We start from the raw sequence: 15,680 nt of genomic DNA on the forward strand, positions 1-15,680 counted from the left end.
ATATTACTTGAGAACCACTGACACCTAGGACAGATGAGCAAAAGATGTTGTTTCAGAAATTCCCATGACAGGCTTGGTGGGAAAAGGTGAGGGCTGCTCAGACTTGACCATGGAAGATCCAACAAAAGCAGAATTCAACTTCTGGGATACACACCAGCTCCCAGGGGGGCACTGTGGTTTGTCTGGTGATGACGCAGAGAGCCTGTGAAATCTTTATATGCTGAGCCCTGCCCTACCTGTCGTTGGCTAGCCTGACCATGACTGATCCCAGAGAGCATAGGCTGAAAGCACCTTCACCAGGACTGTGAGGTGCATCCAATGGCTGCTCAGAAATGCAGCTTCAATTGTTCTCCACACCCCCCGCCCACTCTCTTGGAATTTTAAGGTATAAAAGTCATCTGGGAAATCGAGCTAAGATTGTGTTTGTCCCTGGATGCCTAAACAGACTATGGCAAATAATAGTTTAAAAATTTAGAATTCTGGCCTCATCACCAATAAGGTCCATATTCCTTTATTTACTTTTTCCCACTCAGTTTCCTTCTATATTTTCTCAAAATAGATGTATCAAGGAATAGAGTATAAAATGGCTAGATCTAAATAATCTCATGCCTGGCCCTAAAGCTCCTCTATTCAAAGCTCGTCTTCTTTTCCTTTGTTGCTTTGTTTAATCCTCATGACACCCAGGCTCACTGGAACAGGGAAACCGTCACCATGGCCATGTCATAGTTGGCTGATTGAGCCCTAAACAGATGACATCCTAAATCCCCACTTTCCAAATGAGGGAAGAGAGTCAGACCTTTGAGGCCTGCCTTCCTCCTCTGCATTCTTTCTTTCTTAGTGGATTTTGGCCTACGCTGCTTGTTTCTCTAATGCCATAGACACCATCCTCAAATATCCCTGATCCTGGTGTAAAGGACATGCTTTCTGAAAATCAGCCCACATTTGTCAGGAAAAATGAACAAACCCCCATTCCTTTCTCCCATAAACCTGCTTTCACTTTCCAATATGGCGGTGAGAGACGGCCCCCTGACGTGATTCTCTTCTCCTCACAGCCTCCACCTTCTCCTGGGAGATTGCTCTGGCTCCCCTCTCGCTGGTCTTCTTGGTTTTGGGGGGAATCTGCGTGCACAGATGGTGTAAACACAGACCTGGAAAAGGATATAGTCTGACCAGGATGAAGACCAGTTATGAAGATTTTTAATGCATCCAGCTAAAATAATAGAGGAAAGAAAATAACTCAAGTACCAGCTACATCCTTTTCTATGGAAATGGCTCTTCCTTTTTGAGGGACTCTGTTCATTCCTCAGTGTTAACAAAGCCACTATGTTTATAGTGGGCTTGTAATAAAACAGTGAAGTACTATGTACCTTGTATCTGAAACTGAATGAGTGGAGTATGTATATGTGGTGTGCACATGAGTATATGTATGTGGAGGAGTGAGTAGCTCTATGATTTGTGACCTATTAAAAAGAGCGAGGGGCCCTTGGGCCTTAGTAAGCGTTGAAAATATCTAAATGAGTTTTGAACTCATTCATTTTTTCCTTCTACAAAAATATATTAAAAATCTGTTTTGACAAGGCTGTATGGGAGGTATTGTAGATACAAAGATAGAAGATGGAATTTGAGCATTATGTTCTTTTAAAATCTATCTATTTGGAATCAAACTGACAACAGCAAATTGAAAGACTAGATAGGAACCTTCGGGGACAGTGAGTTTATGTTTATGCTAATGCGGGAGGAACAACTCAGAAAAGGAGGGTGAGAATGGTTGCGCAACTTGAAGAATGTGATCAATGTCACTGAATTGTACATGTAGAAACTGTTGAGTTGGTGTATGTTTTGCTTTGAATATTCTCAACAACAACAATGACAAAATAAAGCAATTATTTAAAAAAAAGGACTTCAATTTTGGGACTGGAAAAGATGATTTAGAAATGTTAAAGAAAAATCAGAAGAATTGGTGAATTTTTTGGAAAGACTGATCCAAAAAGGAATGATTAAAATAGAGTGGACTGTCCAAAATATACACAAGTTGGAACATACAAATGAATGAAGAAATTGACCCAATGTAATAATAATGTTCCTGAAAATAGGGGAGGAAGACAGGGTATTCAGATAATTGCATCCAAATCAAAAATTGCATACAGATAAAAATAAAAAATAATTCAGAGCCTTTTTTTTATAGCATACACCAGAAAATTCCAGATAAATTAAAGAGTTAAAGTATAAAAATCAAATTAGAGGAAAATTAGCATGGCGGCCTTGTCTTTCTTTAAATGTGACCTTTTCAGAGGCCCTTCAAAAATACTACTTCCTTCCATCGCCCCATGTCCCCTCACCCTGTGCTGTTTCATCACAGCCCTTATCACCACTAGATCTTACATTATACAGTTGCTTGTTTATTTACTTTTTTTGTGGTGTGTCTTAGTTATCTAGTGCCGCTATAACGGAAATACAAATGGATGGCTTTAACAAAGATAAATTTATTCTCTCACAATCTAGGAGGCTAGAAGTCCAAATTCAGGGTGCCAGCACCAGGGGAAGGCTTTTTCTTTTTTGTCAGCCCTGGGGGAAGGTCCATGTTATCAATTATCTCCTGGTCTAGGAGTGTCTCCGCACAGGGACCCCGGGTCCAAAAGATGCATGCCACTCCTGGCTGTGCTTTCTTGGTGGTAGGAGATCCTCCTTTCTCTCTGTTCCCTTCACTCTTTTATGTCTCAAAAGAGATTGACTTAAGACACAACCTAATCTTGTAGATTGAGTCTGGTCTCATTAACATAACTGCCTCTAATCCTGCCCCACTGGCATCATAGGGATAGGATTTACAACACACAGGAAAATCACATCAGATGACAAAACGGTGGACAATCACACAACACTGGGAATCATGGTCTAGCCAAGTTGACACACATTTTCTGGGGGGACACAATTCAATCCATAACATTGCACAATATATATAACAAAACATTTGCCTTATTAACCATTTCTAAGTGGATAATTCAGCAACATTACTTATATTCACCCTGTTGTGTGACCATCACCACTATCTAGTTCCAAAACCCTTTCGTTATCCCACACAGAAACTCTGTACCAATTAAGCAAAACTCCTCATTCTTCCGGCCCCCAACCTCTGATCTACTTTCTGTCTTTAGGCATTTGTCAGTTTTTTGTACTTCATGTAATTGGGATCATACAACACTTGTGTTTTGGGACTGACTCATTTTCTCTCAGCATGATGTTTTCAAGGCTCATCCGTAATAGCATGTATCAGGCTCCATTCCTCTTTATGGCTGAATAATACTCCATTCCATGTGTGCATCACATTTCATTTATCTATTCATTTGTTGATGGATATTATTGTATTCCGTCTGCTTTCTATACCCAATGAGAGATCCATTAGGGCAAAGATGTCATTGTGGTCACAGCTGTGTCACCATTGCCTAAAATCATGCCTGACACACAGTGAACATTTAATACGAATTTGTAGCATAAATAAAATAGGACAGAATCTCCTGCGTTCACTACTAGTAAAAGAATCACAAGAGTAAAGATTTACAGACTGGATTATGTTACAATTTCTGCACAATAAAAAATAAAAGAAAAATTTATAGGAAATCCTGAAAAACAAGCTCAAGGAATTAAAAACTGTAGCATATAGGGTTATTCACATCTTTAAGAAAAGATTAACAATCCTCATAGATAAAAGGGCGAAGAATGTGGTTAGGAAATTTGTAGAAGAAACACACACAAAGGATCACATGGAAAAATGACCGATTTTAGTAATAATCAGATACATAAATTGAAGCCACTTTGGGAAACCAATGCTCTCACCCACTGTTGTTGTTAGCTGCCATGGACTCAGTTCCAACTCACAGCCACCCTGTGTACAACAGAAGAAAACGCTGTGTGGTCCTGTGCCACCCTCACAATCGTTGCTATCTTTGAACCTGTTGTTGCAGCCACCATGTCAATCCATTTCCTTGAGGGCCTCCCTCTTTTTTGCTCACCCTCTACTTTACCAAGCAAGATATCCTTCTCCAGGGCTGGTCCCTCCTGATAACACGTCCAAAGTACTTGAGACAAAGTCTCACCATCATCCCTTCTAAGAAGCATTCCGACTATACTTTTTCCAAGACACATGTGCTTGTTTTTCTGGCAGTCCATGGAATATTTCAGTATTCTTCACCAACATAGTAATTCAAATGTATCAATTCTTATTTTGTCTTCCTTATTCATTGACCAGCTTTCACAAGCAGATTAGGCATTTGAAAACACCATGGCTTGGGTCAGGTGCTCCTTAGTGCTCAAGGTGACATCTTTGCTTTTTAACACCTGAAGGAAGTCCTTTCACCTGATTTGCCCAATACAATACATCCTTTGATTTCTCGACTGCTGTTTTTATGGGCATTGATTGTCGATCCAAGTAAAATGAAATCCTTGACAACTTCAGTATGTCCTCCATTTATCGTGACGTTGCTTATTGGTCCAGTTGTGAGGATTTTTGTTTTCTTTATGTTGAGATGTAATCCATACTGAAGACTGTAGTCTTTGATCTTCATCAGTAAGTGATTCAAGTCCTCTTCACTTTCTGCAAGCAAGTTTGTGTCATTTGCATATCATAGGTTGTTAATTAGCCTTCCGCCAATCCTGATGCCATGTTCTTCTTCATATAGTCCAGGTTCTCCGGTTATTTGCTCAGTATATGGATTGAATAGGTACGGTGAAAGGGTACAACCCTGATGCATACCTTTCCTGACTTTATTTATTTTTAATAATTTTTATTGTGCTTCAAGTGAAAGTTTACAAGTCAGTCTCTAACGCAAAAACCCCTATACACCTTGCTACATACTCCCCATTACTCTTCCCCTAATGAGACAGCCTGCTCTCTCCCTCCACTCTCTCTTTTAGTGTCCATTTCACCAGCTTCTAACCCCCTCCACCCTCTCATCTCCCCTCCAGGCAGGAGATGACAACATAGTCTCAAGTGTCCACCTGATCCAAAAAGCTCACTCCTCAGCAGCATCCCTCTCCAACCCATTGTCCAGTCCAATCCATGTCGGAAGAGTTGGCTTCGGGAATGGTTCCTGTCCTGGGGCAACAGAAGGTCTGGGGGCCATGACCACTGGGGTCCTTCCAGTCTCAGTCAGACCATTAAGTCTGGTCTTTTTATGAGAATTTGGGGTCTGCATCCCACTACTCTCCTGCTCCCTCAGGGGTTCTTTGTTGTGTTCCCTGTCAGGGCAATCACTGGTTGTAGTCGGGTACCATCTAGATCTTCTGGTCTCACAATGATGTATTCGCTGGTTCATGTGGCCCTTTCTGTCTTTTGGGCTCGTAATCACCTTGTGTCCTTGGTGTTCTTCATTCTCTTTGATCCAGGTGGGTTGAGACCAATTGATGCATCTTAGATGGCTGTTTGCTAGTGTTTGAAACCCTAGACGCCACTCTTCAAAGTGGAATGCAGAATGTTTTCTTAGTAGATTTTGTTATGCCAATTGACTTAGTTGTCCCCTGAAACCAAGGTCCCCAGACCCCTGCCCCAGCTACGCTAGCCTTCGAAGCATTCAGCTTATTCAGGAAACTTCTTTGCTTTTGGTTTAGTCCAGTTGTGCTGACCTCCCCTGTATTGTGTCTTTCCCTTCACCTAAAGTAGTTCTTATCTACTATCTAATTAGTGAATGCCCCTTTCCCACCTTCCCTCCCTCCCCCGTCTCGTAACCACAAAAGAATGTTTTCTTCTCAGTTTAAACTATTTCTCAAGGTCTTATAATAGTGGTCTTATACAATATTTGTCCTTTTGAAACTGACTAATTTCACTCAGCATAATGCCTTCCAGGTTCCTCCATGTTATGAAATGTTTCCCAGATTCCTCACTGTTCTTTATCGATGCGTAGTGTTCCATTGTGTGAACATGCCATAATTTATTTATCCATTCATCCGTTGATGGGCATCTTGGTTGTTTCCATGTTTTTGCTATTGTAAACAGTGCTGCAATAAACATGGGTGTGCATATATCTGTTTGTGTAAAGGCTCTTATTTCTCTAGGATATATTCCGAGGAGTGGGATTGCTGGATCGTATGGTATTCTATTTCTAACTTTTTAAGGAAGTGCCAAATCGATTTCCAAAGTGGTTGTACCATTTGGCATTCCCACCAGCAGTGTAGAAGTGCTCCAATCTCTCCACAGCCTCTCCAACATTTATTATTTTGTGTTTTTTGGATTAATGCCAGCCTTGTTGGAGTGAGATGAAATCTCATTGTAGTTTTGATTTGCATTTCTCTAATGGCTAATGATCGTGAACATTTCCTCATATATCTGTCAGCTACCTGAATGTCTTCTTTAGTGAAGTGTCTATTCATATCTTTTGCCCATTTTTTAATTGGGTTATTTGTCTTTTTGTAGTTGAGTTTTTGCAGAATCATGTGGATTTTAGAGATCAGGTGCTGATCAGAAATGTCATAGCTAAAGACTTTTTCCAAGTCTGTAGGTAGTCTTTTTACTTTTTTGATGAAGTCCTTGGATGAGCATAAGTGTTTGATTTTTAGGAGCTCCCAGTTATCTAGTTTTTCTTCTACATTCTTTATAATGTTTTGTATACTGTTTATGCCATATTTTAGGGCTCCTAACATTGTCCCTATTTTTTCTTCCATGATCTTTATAGTTTTAGATTTGATATTTAGGTCTTTGATCCATTTTGAGTTAGTTTTTGTGCATGGAGTGAGGTATGGGCCTTGTTTCATTTTTTTGCAGATGGATATCCAGTTCTGCCAGCACCATTTGTTAAAAAGACTGTCTTTTCCCCATTTCACTGTTTTGGGGCCTTTGTCAAATATGAACTGTTCATATGTGGATGGATTTATGTCTGGATTCTCAGTTCTGTTCCATTGGTCCATGTATCTGTTGTTGTACCAGTACCAGGCTGTTTTGACTACTGTGGCAGTATAATAGGTTCTAAAATCAGGCAAAGTAAGGCCTCCCACTTTGTCCTTCTTTTTCAGTAATGCCTTATTTATATGGGGCCTCTTTCCCTTCCACATGAAGTTGGTGATTTGTTTCTCCATCTCACTAAAGAATGTCCTTGGGATTTGGATCAGAATTGCATTAAATGTATAGATCGCTTTTGGTAGAATAGACATTTTTATAATGGTAAGTGTTCCTATCCATGAGCAAGGTATGTTCGTCCCCTTATGTAGGTCTCTTTTGTTTTCTTGCAGAAGTGTACTGTAGTTTTCTTTGTATAAGTCTTTTACATTTCTGGTAAGATTTATTCCTAAGTATTTTATCTTTTTGGGGGCTACTGTAAATGGCATTGATTTGGTGATTTCCTCTTCGATATTCTTTTTGTTGGTGTAGAGGAACCCAACTGATTTTTGTATGTTTACCTTGTATCCGGATACTCTGCTAAATTCTTCTATTAGTTTCAGTAGTTTTCTGGAGGATTCCTTAGGGTCTTCTGTGTATAAGGTCATGTCATCTGCAAATAGAGATACTTTGACTTCTTCCTTGCCAATCTGGATGCCCTTTATTTCTTTATCTAGCCTAATTGCTCTGGCTAGGACTTCCAGCACAATGTTGAATAAGAGCCCCTTCCTGACTTTGAATCACCCAGTATCCCCTTATTCTGTTCTAACAACTGCCTCTTGGTCTATGTACAGATTCCGCATGAGCACAATTAGTGTTCTGGAATTCCCATGCTTCATAATGATATCCGTAATTTGTTATGACCCACATAGTCGAATGCCTTTGCATAGTCAATAAAACACAGGTAAACATCTTTCTGATATTCTCTGCTTTCAGCCAAGACCCCTCTGATATCAGCAATGATAGCCCTCGTTTCATGTTCGTTTCTGAATCCAGCTTGAATTTCTGGCAGTTCCCTGTCAATGTACTTAATGCTGCATCTATTTTTGATTTATCTATAGCAAAATTTTACTTGGGTGTGATACTAGTGATATTGTTCAATAATTTCTACATTTTGTTGGATAAGTTTTCTTTGGTATGGGCACAAATATGAATCTCTTCCAGTTGGTTGGCCGGTGAGCTGTCTTCCAAATTTCTTGGCATAGATGAGTGATTGCTTCCAATGCTGCATTCATTTGTTGAAACATTTCAGTTGGTATCCTGTCAATTCCTGGAGTCTTGCTTTTCACTAATGCCTTCAGTGCAGCTCAGGCTTCTTCCTTCAATACCATCGGTTCTTGATCGTATGCTACCTTCTGAAGTGGCTGAACATAGACCAGTTTTTTTTTTTGGCACGGTGACTCTGTGTATTCCTTCCATCTTTTCTATGTGTCCTGCATCATTCAATATTTTGCCCATAGAATCCTTCCATACTGCAACCTGAAATTTGAATTTTTTCTTCAGTTCTTTTAGCTTGAGAAATACCAAGCATGTTTTTTTCCCTTTTGGTTTTCTAATTCCAAGTCTTTGCACATTTCATTTTAATACTTTACTTTATCTTCTTGAGCTACCCTTTGAAATCTTCTGTTCAGCTCTTTTACTTCATCATTTCTTCCATTTGCTTTAGGTAACTGTACATTCAAGAGCAAGTGTCAGAGTATTTTCTGACATGCATTTTGGACTTTTCTTTGTTTTTAATGATCTTTGCTTTCTTCATCTATGATGCCCTTGATGTCATTCCACAACTTGCTTATCTTCAGTCATTAATGTTCAATGCGTCAAATCTTGAGATGGTCTCCAAATTCAGGTAGGATGTACTCAAAGTTACACTTTGGCTCTTATGGGCTTGTCTTAATTTTCTTTAGCTTCAACTTGAATTTGCATATGAGCAACTGATGATCTGTTTTGTAGTCGTCCCCCTGGCATTGTTCTGACTAATGATAATGAGCTTCTCCACCATGTTCTCACACACTATCAAATGCTGTACCAAGCCTGTTACACCATGTAATCAAAACCCAGAACCGAGCACCATGTAATACCATGTGTAATTTAGTCCTGGGAGGCAAAAAGGCTACATGTATCTGCTAGTCGTAGTCCCTGGGTGAGGCAAATGGCTAAGTGCTCAGCTACTAACAGAAAGGTTGTTGCTTTGAACCTACCCAGTGGCACCTTATTATTTGAAAGGAAGAGCTGGTGACCTACTTCTGAAAGATCATAGCCATTGAAAATTCCATGAAGCACTGGTCTACTCTGAAACACACATGGGGTTGCCATGAACCAGAATCAACTCTATGGCAACTGGCTTGGTTTGATTTATTCAGCCAGTGGGGTGAGGAAGGAGGGGTTAGCTGTACCTACTTGCAGGACCTGAGTGTGCTTATCTCTCCCCAGCTGTGTTCAGTGATGCCATATTGGTAGCTTGAAATCAGCCATTGTGGGAGGATTTACACCACAGAGATTGCCAAATGCCACAATTCTACTTGTTGCTACCATTTACTAGCACGCTACTACATGAGTCATAGAGATGCCCGTAACACTACTCTTGAGGATTCATGAAATAATTCAATAAAATAAAATGACTAGATACATGAAATTCTTTAGTGAAGTTGATTAACCTGATAACACAAACTGATGCAGCAATTATAAATTACAACGATCAAGATTGTGAGATTGAAATATTTATGATGTGAAGGAAGAATTATAAATGGTTTTCTCCTAGTTATGATTGAAACAATATTAAGATTTGTCCTCATATAGAGAAAAAGTAAATTGCGGAAACATGTCTGAGATGGAAGGTTAGGTGAGAAAGGAGCAAACTGCTGCTCTGGGTGTTTCTGCCTGTTTTGGGTCCTTGGGTCCTCAGGCCTGGGCACAGCACTGCTGGGCTTCCCTCGCCAGTGCCCTGTGGAAGCCCACACCCTCAGATTTTGGCAGCTTCAGCAACGACCTAGAAAAACAGCTGACTACAGCTAGAAGGAACTGCCTAGGACTGTTTAGACTCTACCTTGACTGACGGAGTCCCATATTTCAGTTTGGGGTTCACTGTGAGAAGAAGCATGAGAAAATCAGCATTTTTGAATACTGGATGTATGATAATATTAAGGAGTAAGTGTGATGTTAAGATTATAAGATTAAAAAAAAATTATCTCTGGTGGTGCAGTGGTTAAGAGCTCAGCTGCTAACCAAGTTTGGCAGCTTGACTCCACCAGCTGCTCCTTGGAAACCCCATAGGTTGTTCTACTCTGTCCTATAGGGTTGCTATGAGTCATAATCAACTTGATGGCAACAGATCTTTTTTTTTGGTTTTTATCTTTCTAAAAGACATACTAAAATATTTATGGATGGTATGATACGTCTGGGATTTGCTTCAAAATAATACAAAGTTAGATGGAAGCTTTAATAAGGAATGTATTAGCAATATACTGTGGAAAAACTGAGTTCCAGAAATGTTTATTTGTAGCCTGGTGCCCTTTCATTTAAAATAAAAACCAACTAAAACTAAACTTTCTCTTTCCTTCTCTCTATACATACATTAATTTTTAAGAGCACATCTGTATGTTATAAAACTTGCCTCACCAGGGACTGGTACTGGCTGGATGCATGTCGCCTTTATAAGAAAACAAGAGAACAACAAACTTGAGGTTCAGGGTTATGATGACCTTGGGCGAGAGGCAGGGGTGGGATGGGTTAGAAAGCTGTGAGTTCTATCAGGTTCTAGATCACAGTTTGGTGGTAGATTGTTAGTGTTTGACTATCAAACAAACATTTAAAAACAGGCTAATCATGGGCTGATGAAGAGTGTGTGTTTTGAACCAAAGATGATGAGTAAGCTAATTCTGGGCCCCTGGAGCCCTGGTGGTGCAGCAGTTAAGAGCTTCGCTGCTAACCAAAAGGTCAGCAGTTCAAATCCACCAGCTACTCTTTGGGAACCATATAAGATTTTTCTACTCTGTCCTGTAGGGTCGTTATGAGTCAGAATTGACTTGAAGGCAACAGGTTTGATTTTGGTTTTTAAGTCCAAATTAGACAAAAAAAAGAAATAAGGTAACTCTCTGTACTTTGTAATTTTTTTCATAAAAACTAACCTGCTCTAAAAAATAAAGTCCATTTAAAAAAAGAAAACAAAACAAGAGGGTTTCCTTCCTTAATGTGACTGACTTCATTATTTTATGTTGATTCTACTGGTTTGACTTGCTGAAGGTGAATTTTTTACCTCTCCCTACAAAATCTGGCAAGGAGAGGGCAGTAAGTAGTTTCTGGAAACCTTATACCCCTCTGAGAACCTATAGGAAAACAAAACAAGTCGTATATAGTAGGATAGTACCTCCCCGGGAACTTACAGGCGGATGATGGGTACTAGTACCAGGCACCAGAAATAAAGCACACACTAAAAAACAAATCTGATATCCCAAGTATTTCACAGGCTAATTTTTTTTTTTTTATGGGGAATAGGGGCTTTCAGAAAGGGTGGGTGTTGTTTCCCATAAGATCCTCAAAAGCAGGGACATTCTTGCTCTCTGATGTATCCCCAGTCCTGGCAGTGCCCTGCCACATAGTAGGCTCTTGAGAGGTGTTTGCTGCATGGTTGGACACACAGTGTGTTACTGGGTTTTCCCAGGACAGCCAGCCTGTGGGAACTAGCAGATTCGCATTAGCAGGGCTCCTTCCAGGCTCTCTGCTCCTGCCTTGACTGCCAAGCTCTCTGGTTATTTCCACGACCTCCTGGCAACAGTTTATCTCTTGTTTTTGTTTCTGTTTTACTGTTTTTGTTGACCCCACCCTTTGGTATCTGTGGCCCCTGTCATCTCTATGGCCTCCTTATGACTGCCTCTGGCACCCCACAGAGGCCACTGCCCCTCACTGTCCAGAGCACAAGTGTCCAGCTGCCATACTGGACCATATCCTCTGTCACACCAGGCCCCCCCCCCATGCTCTCTCTGAGTCGCTTCTCTGCTCTGTGACTCACAAGGTCAGTGAGACCCCAGAGTGGGTGCCTGGGCCCTGGCCTTCCCTCAGGAGGGGCCTGCAGCCTCTCCTCAGGGTTCAGCCACAAGTCTGTCCTCCTCCTCCCTGGTCTGCCTGCAAAACCACTTCCTCATTCTTCTTCAGACAGAGCACAGCCAAACATACCCTGTGCAAAGAAAGTCCCAGAAGTGTTACCCACCAGTTCTTCAGAAAAGCCCAGCCTGCAGCAGCCAGGCCTTGAAGGGAGCCCAGGCTGCGGTGACCAGGCCCTGAGGGAGGCCCAGCCTTCAGGGACCAGGCTCTGAGGGAGGCCCAGGAGTCAGGTCTTGTGGGGACAATAGCTAATCAGCCCATAGCAAGGACAAGGGGTGAGAAGACTTTAAGAAGTTTAAAGAGGTTTTAGAGGAAAACAATGGGAGCAAAAGAAAGAAGGAAGAAGGAGAAACTAACCCTTAAATATCTGAGATGTGGCAGATTCTACACGTTACCTAATTTATCCTCAAAAACAAACACTATAAGACAGATTGTAAGCCCATTTTGAGTTGAGAAAACTGTGGTTCACATAGTTTATGTATTGCATCATAGAGAATGTGGCTTAGATGTACAGCAACACTGAATGCCAGAACTAGAAACAGCTAGAGAACAGCTGGCCCTAGGCTGGGGGAGAGAGGCTTGCCTCATTACAGCAAGAAGGAGCAGAGCAAGTATTGGTTCCCGACCCTATCAGTCAGAGCAGAATTGCCCCATAGAGTTTCCAAGGAACTCCTGGTGGATTGAACTGCTGACCTATGAGTCAGAACCAACTCGACAGCAACGGGTTTGGTTTTTGTTTTTTTTTTTTTTGATGAGCGGCCTGGAGACGCTGAGGAGGGAAGGGTTGAGGTGAGGTAATACAGCCAATTCCTCCCCAAACAAGTTGGGAGGAGAGTCCACATGCTATTTACATTTTTATCACAATTTAAACAAAAGCTGAAATTCTTTTGTCCTTGTAAGTTAAATTATTAAGATACCAAATTTCAATAATTCTGTAACTAAAGCCTGGGTTTCCCCTCACAATTCCTTCTGGCTCAAACCCAGCCAGAAGGCGTCCCCCTTGGGGAAGACACTGCAGCCTGGGAAGTCTTCATCTTCTGCAGGGAAGAATGAATCTCATTAGAGTCTTAGACATTGAATTGTCTTCTCACATGTCATATGGTAAAGAGATCGAAGTGTTAATACAACCTTATCAGAGCCCTGACCCCACTAACTCCAAATTTTAATAAGCCCTTTGCCAGGAGCTCAGGGGGAAGGAGAGAGAGATGACCAGGTGGGGAGCACGGAGGTTTCTGAAGCCGTCAACTAACAGGTTTTTGTCCAGCAGACTAGCGAATTGAAGTCAGCCAGACACAGGGTTGGAAGAACAGAAAGGTTTATTTACAGTTTGCAAACTGGGAAGCAGGAAGGGTCTCATGACCTCAGGCTGCCAGCTCCCTGAACCAGGGCAGATTTGCCCCTTTTATAGGGAGTAACATTCATGTGCATCTACTGTGAGGGGAGTATCTACCTTTAGTCTTTTGATGTGTGGGCGGTCCGTATAATCTTAGGAAATGGGTTTTTGCGCATGGCTGTAAAAATACTGTGCACGGCCCTGAAAAAATGGTGAAGGCTTGCTACTGCCACCCCAGGAAGGTCGTATAGCAGGCAGATTTGGAGTCAGGGCACCTGAACCTCGGCCTCCTGGCAGGAGTAGAGAAGAAACCTGGGGACTCAACCAATCATGATGAAGTGCTGTAAAAGCTGTAACAAAAATGTAGCAAGAGTAGACTTTTCTGAAAAAAACAACTCGTATGGGGTGGTTAATAACCCTTAATAACCATTTCATGACTGCCTGCTTCATTTGTAGGGCAGTGACACTATTCTGTGGAATACAGTAACTGTGGTCACATGATATTGATGCATTTGTCCTGCTGGCATGGTGGTTAAGAGCTAGGCTGTTAACGAAAAAGTCAGCAGTTTGAATCCCCCAGCCTCTCCTTGGAAGCCCTATGGGACAGTTCTACTCTGCCCTACTGGATTGCTATGAGTCAGAATCGACTCGATGGCAAAAGGTTTTGGGCCCAAATCCACAGGACTGGACAACACAAACTGTGAACCCTAGTGTAAGTCCTTACGGACCTTAATTCATAATAATGTATCAGTATCGCTTCGTCGGTTTTAAAAACTGTACCGCAGGGAGGCAAGATGTGAATAACAGGAGCAGCTGCGTGCAGTGGGGAGAGGAGCCGTAAAGAAACAATCTGTACTTTCTGCACAAGCTTTCTGCAAACCTAAAACAGCTCTAAAAAGTAAAACAAAACAAACAAGCAAAAACCCTAAGCTGTCCCTTGGCTTCCAGAGCAGATGTCCAGTGTCCAGTTCTCAGGGTGACATTGACCCAGCAGAGCCTTGGGGGTTTCAGAGGGGAGTGAGAAGGGGAAGTGCTTAAAAGCCTCGAAAGCAGAGCCTTTCCCCTCGTACTAAGGTCTAATTCCATTTCGCCTTTACCTGGAACCTGCAGCTCTGTAGTTCAAGGTCAAGCTGCAGCACTTGGCTCCCTAAGACCCATGTCTTTGATTAGGTTATACCATGGTCTGCTGTCTTACTCGAAACAGTTTGAGACAATAACAATAAATAAATAAACATGAGCTGCACAGACCCTCCCAGGAAAGATTGCATGGGGCAGAGCACGATAAAGACTGAGAGCTGCCCACCCCTGAGTGACAGCCACCCACACAGCCACAGGGCCCAGCTACCAAGGAAAAACCCTGCAGGGCCACTGCAGCTGAAAGTCATCCTGACACCTCCATTGCTCCACATGTCCCCCACAGAGCCCTCTCCTTACCACCGCTGCTGACCCCATGTGACTTCTGAGCCAATTCTGAGAAAAGCAAAAGAGTAAGCAGGAGGGCACCGAAAATTTGACTCTTTTTACTGACAAAGGTGACGTTGGGAGAATGTGTCTAGGTGTGTGACAAATGGACTTCCTAAATCTGAAGGCCAGAGCTGGATGGACTGCTGCCGTGGGGCAGGAAGTGTGGGATCCATGGGCCTTCCAACCTGAGGCCCAGCCTGGGGAATGCAGGGCAAGAGGTGCAGAGCGGAAGCTGCTTCCTGTCCACAGCTTGGCCCCGAAAGAGAGTGGAAGCAGAGGGCTGAGCAGTACCCTTCAGTCCTCACTGAAACCAACAAGGTCCCTCACACCTCCTGCTCAGGACTGGTAGTGAGGGGCAAAGGCATCCAGGATTATCCAAATGAAAGAAAACACCAGGAGTGGGGACCAAGGGCAGCTCTTCAAAATAAGCAATCCTTGGTTATTTCTAGCAACTATACTACAACTTTTGATCTTGTTGTTCATGACCAATTCTTCACTATTGCAAAGAATTTCTTCCCTCCCAAGTGGAAACAGGTGGGATAATTGGGCAGTGGTCAAAACAAAATGTTTGAGTTCCGTGGACTATCTCCATAGAGACTGGGCCAAGGAATGTCGGATCAGAGCCCTGATCTCACCCCATAACAGCAACAGGACATTCATACCAGAGGAGTCCAGTATATGTTCAAAAGACATCCTGAAAAGAGGAGGTCCTTACAACACATAGTAGATGATCAGTTCAAGCTTGTTGAATGAATGAATGAACGACGGCTCATGCATTACAAGAAAGAGACAAGAGAAGGAGCTTGCCATTTCCTCCTGTGCTTTCCTGCAGATGGTTTTCCCATCACTTGAAATCCTATGGCTACTTTAGGGCTGTGTTCAAATGCCACTTCCACTGCAAAGCCCTTTGCACCCCCTGCAATA

The 15,680-nt window shown here is 42.1% G+C and overlaps 1 protein-coding gene across 3 annotated transcripts in view; it reads left to right on the plus strand.

Annotated features, from left to right (window-relative positions):
• Positions 1-12,358, plus strand: part of IL1R2 (interleukin 1 receptor type 2) — a 52,392-nt gene extending 40,034 nt beyond the window's left edge. For all 3 annotated transcript variants that reach the window (XM_023552601.2, XM_023552600.2, XM_010593566.3), the window contains one exon: positions 1,053-12,358. In XM_023552601.2, the coding sequence (XP_023408369.1) occupies positions 1,053-1,201 (149 nt within the window). In that variant the 3' untranslated portion in view covers positions 1,202-12,358. The remainder of the gene's footprint in view (positions 1-1,052) is intronic.
• Positions 12,359-15,680: the final 3,322 nt, after the last annotated feature.

Source organism: Loxodonta africana, chromosome 15 (assembly GCF_030014295.1).
Source record: "Loxodonta africana isolate mLoxAfr1 chromosome 15, mLoxAfr1.hap2, whole genome shotgun sequence".
In the NCBI taxonomy this organism is placed as follows: Eukaryota; Metazoa; Chordata; class Mammalia; order Proboscidea; family Elephantidae; genus Loxodonta; species Loxodonta africana.